General features: G+C 42.7%; 1 protein-coding gene across 13 annotated transcripts in view; it reads right to left on the minus strand.

Moving 5' to 3' along the window:
- slc2a9l2 (solute carrier family 2 member 9, like 2) overlaps positions 1-10,000 on the minus strand; it is a 29,717-nt gene that overhangs the window by 6,863 nt on the left and 12,854 nt on the right. For 12 of the 13 annotated variants that reach the window (XR_015506992.1, XR_015506991.1, XR_015506993.1 and 9 more), the window contains 5 exons: positions 9,933-10,000; positions 3,751-3,875; positions 3,490-3,635; positions 1,559-1,691; positions 1,198-1,385 (listed from right to left, as the gene is read on the minus strand). The exon at positions 9,933-10,000 is cut by the window's right edge and continues 93 nt beyond it. Coding sequence is in view for 9 of the 13 variants with exons in the window: in XM_087280980.1 (XP_087137106.1) it covers positions 1,198-1,385; positions 1,559-1,691; positions 3,490-3,635; positions 3,751-3,875; positions 9,933-10,000 (660 nt within the window). In the remaining 4 variants the exon portion in view is untranslated. Of the gene's footprint in view, positions 1-1,197; positions 1,386-1,558; positions 1,692-2,085; positions 2,274-3,489; positions 3,636-3,750; positions 3,876-9,932 lie in introns of those variants that run through there. The other variant, XM_087280985.1, reaches the window with a different exon arrangement.

Genomic DNA, 10,000 nt, shown 5'->3' on the forward strand with positions numbered 1-10,000 from the left:
ATGTTTGTGTGTATTTTTCTGTGTGTGTGTGTGTGTGTGTATTTTTCTCTCTCTGTGTGTGTGTGTGTGTGTATTTTTCTGTGTGTGTGTGTGTGTGTTTACGCTGTGGCGGGGTCATTCTACAGCTGAAATGCAGTAGCGCAGGTTTTATAAATGCTTTTTAAGTGCACTAACACAACCCTGCTGTTATTCCTCAGGAATGCTCAACACTGATCAAAAGCGGCAGGAAAGACCTCAATAATGTTTAAAGACTTACATTTACTCATTCAGCAGACGCTACACACACCACTGCTGATTATCCAGAGCAACTGTGTGTGCTCAGAGAGTTCAGTGTGAGAGTGTGTGTGTGTGTGTGTGTGTGTGTGTGTGTTTATTTGTAATAGAGAGAGAAGAGTGTTTTCTATAATATTATATTTCAAATAAACGCTTTTGAACTCTCACAGTCTGAAAGGTTTGTCTAATAATATGAAGCAGCGCGAGTGTTTTAACACTGATAATAATCAGAGATGTGTCCTGATCTTCAAATCCTCGATTACACTGATTTCTGAAGGAGACTGAACACTAAACACTGCAGTCCTGATGATGGCTTTCCTCATGACAGTCTCTACTCTGATCAGCAGTATGAGAGTGTGTGTGTGTGTGTGTGGGTGTGTGTGTGTACAGTGCTCAGCATATATGCGGATCCCCCTCACTATAATCTCTCTATTAAATCCACATGTTCAACAGGAAGCTCTGCAGTATTATATGTGTGCAGATACAGCAGATGAGTCAGTGCTGAAGCCAAATCTGGAGCTGATCTAACTCAATAACTCACGATAACCCTCCAAACACTAGCACAGACACATTTATATGTCCGAGAAAAACATTAAATACTAAATAAAATATTAAATAAAGGTTTGTAAATATTTTTGCAATATTTTGCTTGAATTATATGTGTTATCTTTCAATTTCTGAATATGTTCTGTGACTAAAATATTACTGTAATAAATATACAACTGTTTAATATATCTGTTTTGTTTAAATGCACCAAAATACACTGCCTATAATCACTGAGAAATGGAGGAAACACTCCACTGTATGTGTGTGTTTATATGTTTATATATATATATATATATGTGTGTGTGTGTGTGTTTGTTTCTGTGTGTATGTTTACATGTGTGTGCGCGTGTGTATGTATATATGCGTGTGTTTACGTACAGCATTCAGTCCACACAGCTGATAGCAGCTCATGACGGTGATGACGGTGATCAGCTGCCAGCGGAGTGTGTGTGTGCGGAAGAGCTCCAGCACTGACGCCGTCTGCTGTGTGTTCTGTGCTCGACTCTCAGCATGAACCTCCTCTAGTTCAGCGCTCACGTCTGTGCGGCCCAGAAACGCCTGGAACGCTGAGTCACACACACACACACACACACACACAAACATAAATATTAACACACACACATACACAGAAATACACACAGATGTAAACACACACACACACACACATACACACACACACACACACACACACACACACACACACACTAAGACAGATGCTGAAACTGCAGTGTGTTTCCACCTTTCTCTGCTCCGGCCTCGTCTCGTCGCTCCATCAGCAGGAATCTGGGGCTCTCGGGCAGAAAGGGCAGAACGCAGAGCTGCAGCAGCGCAGGAACCGCCAGGAACGCAAACAGGAAGTTCCACCTGTTCTCCTGCAGAAACACAGCAGAGCAGGCCTTCACACAGCCGCTGCAGGAGGACTTACCCAACTATGATCATTCAGATCTTTGCGAATAAAACCTGTAGCAGCATTTCTTTCTATTGTTTTGCTGTAAACACACACACACACACACACACACACACACACACATCTTAATTGATTATAATTACTCTGACATCATCAGCTACTGATCTCTGTAGTTTATGAACAGGAAGCACAGAGAGAGGAGTAGAGTTTCCCTTTATAAAGCCTGCTGCTGGAGAACATTTCAAAATGAGACCAGTTGTCTGAATCTGCATCTAATCTGCATCTTTAACTACACGTCGCAGGTGATTGGCTACTCTCGCCTCAGCAGCCAATGAGCTCGCTCCTCAACATTAAAATACCTCAGTTTCACTTGTGCCGACAATCTCGATTTCAGAGAAATCATCCAAAACCCAGAGGAATGATCTGAAGATGAGCAGGAAGACACGTCTTAAACAGTGTGGAGGATGACCCTGTGCTCTTCATCCATGAGCTGCTGTCTGCGTGTTGCTTTACTGAGGATTAACTAGTGTCAGTCTCATCTTCACATCTGTGTGTAAGAAAATAAAGCTGCAGTGTTTGGAAAACCATGTTTATACTAAAACAACACGTTAAAGTGTGTATGCTTCAGTGCAGGCTGCTGAAATATACGACTGCTTCAGCTATCTGAAGGCTGATGCGTTCATTAGTTCTGCTAAACGTGTTTGTCCAAGCCCAGCTTCACTACACAATACACCCTGTGTGCTGTTTAGAAGGACAGATGAACCTGCAGCCACAGGAGATCTTTGGTTAATAAAGGACGTGATAAAGATTTTATTTGTGACAAAGCTTTCAAATCAGTTACATTAAAACAGCGTGTCGCCACAGAACTCCTGGAGCTCAAACTGTGGCGCTGATGGAATCAAACTTTTCATTCATACTTGCTCGTGCTGGGCTTGCTTTCGGTCAGTCTGTAAATTAAACCTTTTGACAACAACAATGGTGCGGTGTTAGAGATGAGCCGTTTAGCAAGACAGGCCAGGCACATTGCAGTACACTAGTGTGAATCATTTGGTAAAGTAGCCGAGACACCTTTCAATGAAATACCTCAATGACACAATTAAATCTTTAATCCACTGTATGAGCAGAGAAAAACTCTATCAGACATTTCTGATTTACTGGAGAAACATTAAAAATCACTTAACCTGTTTGATTCCTGTAGAAAGCAACGCTCCTTAAAATCTCCATGGATTTTGTAGACTATTGATTTATATGATATTAAAGAATAGGGAATATATATATATATATATATATATAGTGTGTGTGCGTCTGTGTGTCTGTGTGTGTGTGTGTGTGTGTGTGTGTGTGTGTGTGTGTGTGTGTGTGTGTGTGTGTGAAGGCACAGGTGCTGGAGCTGTGGAGCATGTCTCTGCCGGTGGACACAGACGTCCTCAGCTCTGACCTGAGATCAGCACACACTGTCAGACGGCTGGAGCATCATGCACACACACACACACCTGCATCAGATCATGACCTGTACTGATCTCTGATATCACACACGACATAAAACACACACACACACACATCAGATTAAGCCCCCCAGCACATCACAGCACACTCCTGCTTTAAATCAGTACCTGGATATCTCAGAAACAGAACTACTAACACCTCTGGACCTGGGTCTGAACACTCAGATGTACATGACACACTATATTCCCTTCAGCAGCTGGTTTATTCTGTAATGTTTACAGTATGATGACATGAATGCAGTGCTGATGTGTTCTCACCTGTCCGAATATCTCCGGCAGTCCCAACACCTGACCGATGAAGACACCCAGACAGATGAAGATGGCATGAAACTGACCGATGGACCCACGCACCTGCCGAGGAGAGATCTCACCCAGATACATGGGCAACACACTGAGAGACACACCTGACACACACACACACACACACACACACACACACAAACACACACCAATTATTGAAATTACTGAGAAGAATCCAATCAATAGAAATGCTTGCTTTTAGAGCCAATCAGCACTGACCTGAATCCATGCCGATAATAAAGCGGCCAATGATGAGCATCTCGAAGGATCCAGCCATCTCTCCCAGAGCCAATAGGATTGCAGCAATGAAAGCCAGAGCATTATTGGCCAGGAGAGTTCCTTTCCTACACACAGCAATAATTCACACTCGTTAACAAACAGCAACCACACAACAACACCCCAACACTGCACTACAACAGAGGAAACACCATAACACAACACCACAACACAACACTGCACCGCAACAGCCAAAACCCTGCAACAACAACGCAACACTGCACCGCAACAGTCTAAATACCACAACACCACAGCCAACAGCCTACATATTGCAATACAACACAGCAACACAACACAACACAACAGCCACAACAGCCACACCACTCTGCAACAACCTAAACCCCACACAGCAACAGCCAAAACCCTGCAATACAACACGGCAACACCAAACAAACACTGCAACAACACACCACAACAGCCTAAATACTGCACCACAACAGTCTCAACAACACAACAACACACCACAACAGCCTAAATACTGCACCACAACAGTCTCAACAACACAACAACACACCACAACAGTCTTAACAACACAACAACACACCACAACAGCCTAAATACTGTGCCACAACAGTCTCAACAACACAACAACACACCACAACAGTCTCAACAACACAACAACACACAACAAAAGCCTAAACAACATAACAACAATCTGCAACAGCCTAAATACTGAAATACAACACTGCGTTCCATCAGCCTAAACACCACAACAACACACCACAAGAGTCTAAACTCTGCAATACACCACACCGCAGCCGAAACACCTTAACAACAAACCAAAACAGCCTAAATACTGCACCACAACACTGCTCTGCAACAACCTAAACCCCGCAGCAACACACTGCAACAGTCTGAAAACACCACGCTTCATCAGGTGTTCTACCTCAGTGCATATACAACTGAACTAAATCATTCCTCCACATGCAAGGTGGTTATTATTGCTGTAAAAAGGCTGCAGATGTACACTGGTGTGAGCAACTGAGGGCGCGTGACGTCAGTGTCAGAGTGAGAATGATGTGAGAAACACTGCAGCTCTTCCACACTGATGGAGTCTGTCTGAGAATGAGGAATCAGACATCACAGATCAGACCCGACAGCTCCTGACCGCAGCTCTGACCGCGCACACACACACTCCACAGATATCGCCATGACAACTGCCCGCTGGATAAAACACAGATAAAAGCAGCAAATATAGTTTATGTCATGTCCATTAACCCGGAGCCAGTCAAATATCAGACAATCAAATGATGACAAGAACTACTGAAAGTCAATAACTCCTCTGTACACATCAGAACACTGCAGAATGAACTGTAATGTGTCTTAACAATGTCCTCAGATCAATTATTCCTTTGTTAAATGTCTGCGTGTGGTGTGTTTGTTCTGACATGAGAGTGTGCTGTTAATATTCCTTCATAATCTGAGCGAGATCTCCAGAGGAGACTGCAGCTCACTGAAGATGAAGATCGGCTGATGAAAACCTTCAGAAATCACTGATCAACACATGAAGACAGGCGAACCGCCACTCTCGCACTCTCTACAGCTACACCACTACTGTGTGTGTGTGTGTGTGTGTGTGTGTGTGTGTGTGTGTGTGTGTGTGTGTGTGTGTGTGTGTGTGTGTGTGTGTGTGAGAAAGAAAGAATGTAAGTGTGTGTTTTGTGTCATATAAGATGTGTTTGTGCGAGTGAGTGTGTGAGTGTGTGTCAAAGTGTTCTGTGTTTGCATGCTTGTGTGTGCATGCATGTGAGAGTGCATGTGTGTGTGTGTGATTGGCAGATTAAAGGTGTGTTGTGGTCTGTCAGTTGTTCCACTGATCCTCACACTCGTGTGTTTACCTCTAGGGTTTAGAGGGGTTTGAGTTCATGGAGAGTAAAACACACATCACACACATCCTGCTGCTGTTCTGGACACACACTGTTCTCCTCAGCCTCAATCTGCCAGTGTGTCTTTGTGTGTGTGTGTGATGTTGATATATATGTGTGTGTGTGTGTGTGTGTGTTGTCCAGGTGTGTGCGTCTGTGTGATGTTGATATATATATATATGTGTGTGTGTGTGTGTGTGTGTGTGTGTGTGTGTGTGTGTCTGTGTCTGTGTGTGTTGTCCAGGTGTGTGCGTCTGTGTGATGTTGATATATGTGTGTGTGTGTGTGTGTGTGTGTGTGTGTGTGTGTGTGTGTGTTGCTCTACAAGGAATAGTTACAGTAGAGTTGCACCAGCAGGGTAACAGCTCCTCAGACACCTGCTAAAACACTCTTAAACCATCCACAGCACCCTGAACAGTGGAAGCTCATTGTTATCTGATGGAGGATTGTTTAGTTTTAATCATCATAAGCTTAATATTTACAAAACAATTCACATATAGAGTTAATATATAGTACACACACACACACAGAAACACACACATATATACATACATACATATCTGAACATCACACACACGCGCACACACACACACACACACACGCACACACACACACCTGCCTGTTTAAAACTAGAGTAAACAAGGACACTCATTTATAAACCAAATAAAGGGCTCAGGATGAGACTGAGAGCTCAGAGACTCAATAAACACTCACACAAACACACACACACACACACACACACACACACACACACACACACACACACACACACACACATACACACACGTCCATTTACAGCAGGTTTTTCCAGCAGAGACGTGCGGTTAGGCTGACGACTGACCCAGATACACTCAATGAACACAGGAGAATCTTCAGAAGCTCAGACTGACACTCGCTCCAGAGAGACTGAGGAGAACAGAGGAGAAACACACACACACACACACACACATACATACACACACACACACACACACACTTGTTCTCAAATACACCAATTAGTCACTGACAGGAGGAGTGAAATCAGTGTGAAATCTGCTGTGGTCAATATTATTAGCCCCCTTCAGAAATGACTGACTTTGAATGGCCAAAGAAGAAATCGCTGTTGTCCAACAACTCGCCTAATTAACCCAATTAAGTCTTTAGATTACACTTTAAGATTAAAGTCGTCATAGCAAAGACTAAAGGAATCAGATAGTAGAAATTAATTATTAAAACCATTATGATTAGAAATGAAATGTGTGAAAGAATGTGTTTAAAAGAGAATGTAAATTCCTCAGGAGGGTAATATCAGTCACAATGGGGGTAAAAACTGCCACAATAGATGTTATAACAGTCATAATAGGGGTTATAACTCTCTTAATATGGATTATAAAAGTCATAATAGGGGTTATAACAGTTATAATAGGGGTTATAACTCTCTTAATATGGATTATAAAAGTCATAATAGGGGTTATAACTCTCTTAATATGGATTATAAAAGTCATAATAGGGGTTATAACAGTTATAATAGGGGTTATAACAGTCATAATAGGGGTTATAACAGTCATAATAGGGGTTATAACTCTCTTAATATGGATTATAAAAGTCATAATAGGGGTTATAACAGTTATAATAGGGGTGATGTCAGTCATAAAAGGGGTAATAACAGTCATAATAGATGTTATATCAGTCATAATAGGGGTTATAACTGTCTTAATATGGATTATAAAAGTCATAATAGGGGTAATATCAGTTATAATAGGGGTAATGTCAGTCATAAAAGGGGTTATAACAGTCATAATAGATGTTATATCAGTCATATTAGGGGTTAAAACTGTCTTAATATGGGTGACTACAGTCATAACAGGGTTATATCAGTCATAATAGCTATTATATCAGTCATAATAGGGGTTATAACTGTCTTAATATGGGTTATAACAGTCATAATAGGGGTTATAACTGCCATAATGCAGGTTATATCAGTCATAATAGCTGTTATATCAGTCATAGTAGGGGTTATAACAGTCATAGTAGGGGTTATAACAGTCATTATAGGGGTTATAACAGTCATTATAGGGGTTATAACAGTCATTATAGGGGTTATAACAGTCATTATAGGGGTTATAACAGTCATTATAGGGGTTATAACAGTCATTATAGGGGTTATAACAGGAGGGCTAGTCATTGTCTTGCATGATATGAATAATAATCGTGTGTAAATGATGCTGTTTGTCTGAATACATGTTATTATAGTATTTGCATGTAAATGTGTGTCTCGTTACTCCTCTACTCTTCTGTTCAGCTGCTCTATTGAGAAAGTCTGTTTCTGCAGATCTAGATTCACTCATTCAGTGTCAGTCTGACTGTAATGGAGTTCATCAGTAATCCGGCTCTCTGCACTTCTCTTCATCACCAAGCTCAAAGCTGACTCATGACATCATGATTATGATCCTGATTATATTGACCTCAATAAAGAAAATATGACATCTACCCCAAATCCTGCAGCCCTAATTTACATGCAGCACACACAGACAGACACACAAACACACACACGCACGCACACACACACACTTACACATGATGCACACGTCTGACATGACAACAGAAGCAGCTGCTGCATAATCAAGCCCTGATCACTGAATGCAGAAGATCATCTGGAGAATACAAGACACACACACACACAGATAGACAGACACACACAGAAACAAACAAACAAACACAGACACACACACACACACAGGTGTATGGCTGTAGATAGGGAGTGTGTCTGGAGTTTCTGTCCAGAGTTTCCTCCAGGGAAATGATGTGTGTGTTTAAACACCTCCGTGTAGAGAGACGAGAGCGGCTAAACGCCCTTCAGAGACTGTTTATTTCTGTGTGTGTGTTAATGCGGCGTGACCAGTGTTCTGATGAGTCCAGCACAACACACGTGTGCATATGTGTGTGTGTGTCCGCTTCAGCTCTGCACCACAGTCAGCTTCTGCTTTAGATCCGATTTAACCTTGAGAATCTCAGTCATGACCATCGTAACATAAGGAGATGAAGCTCCTGCATTCTCACAGCAGCACACACACTTCTCATTAAAGGGGTAGTTCACTACAAAATTCAAAACAAATGAAATGTCAAATCATTCAGTGAGTTCACTGAATCAGGGGTCTCCACAGAGGAATGAACCACCAACTATTCCAGCATATGTTTTACACAACGGATGCCCTTTCCAGCTGCAACCCAGTACCCGGAAACACCCATACACACTCATTCACACACACACTCATACACTACGGCCAGTGTAGTTGATCAGTTCCCCTATAGCACATGTGTTTGGACTGTGGGGGAAACCGGAGCACCCGGAGGAAACCCACACCAACACGGGGAGAACATGCAAACTCCACACAGAAACACCAACTGACCCAGCCGAGACTCAAACCAGAGACCTTCTTGCTGTGAGGCCACAGTGCTGACCACTGAGCCAGCGTGTCGTTAGGAGAGTAATTAATAACAGACTATTAATTTTGAGTGAACTAACCCTTTCAGATGGCAGAGGCAGGTGTTTAGAGCTCCTGTACCTGTGTGCAGCACCTGCACCAGCTCAACGTCAAACAAACACAAACACCTCATTACCATAATCACATATCATTTGCATATATTTAAATAAACAGCCGAGGACAAAGAAGAGGTCAGACTGTCAATCAAACACACGCATGAACTGTACGTCTGTGCTTTTATTGTTTTCTAGGCCAGTTTGTAAACAGCGGCGGAGAAATCAGACCACATCACTCACAAGAGCATCTCTGGGGTTTAAATGTGTGTGAACCAGGTGTTGCTGAGGCCTTTATATCAGTATGGTGATGCACGTCTGACAGCAGTGGAATATAGAGAAGGGGGCGGGGCTTTCTGTTTGTGCCTCATTCTCACATCGATAATATTCAGGTGATGTCATATTACCATGGGAACGCCTGCTATAATTACACCATAATTCAAAATTTCACCTCTTCCCAACAGGGAACCAGCAGCACTCAGCCATGCGGGATTATCCACTGTCATGGCTTTACAATCAATAAATATGATTATAGTGGAAGTCAATGGGGCAGAAACAGCACCAACATCACCAAAGAGGACTCACTCTGAGCAGTGTGATGAGGAGTTCCAACATCACTCCATATGCTGAAGCACAGAGAAAAGCAAATCAAGCCTCGAAAGTGGATGAAGACGAGCCAACAGCTCTGAGTGTGAGATCCGCAGTGTGTGTGTGTGTGTGTGTGTGTGTGTGTTGACTCTGACCTGCCCAGGGCTTTGATGAGGAAGGAGACGGTCAGCGCTCCCACCAGACCCCCGATGGCGAAGATGGA

This window comes from Danio rerio, chromosome 14 (genome assembly GCF_052040795.2).
Source record: "Danio rerio strain M-AB ecotype USA chromosome 14, GRCz13ab, whole genome shotgun sequence".
Classification (NCBI taxonomy): Eukaryota; Metazoa; Chordata; class Actinopteri; order Cypriniformes; family Danionidae; genus Danio; species Danio rerio.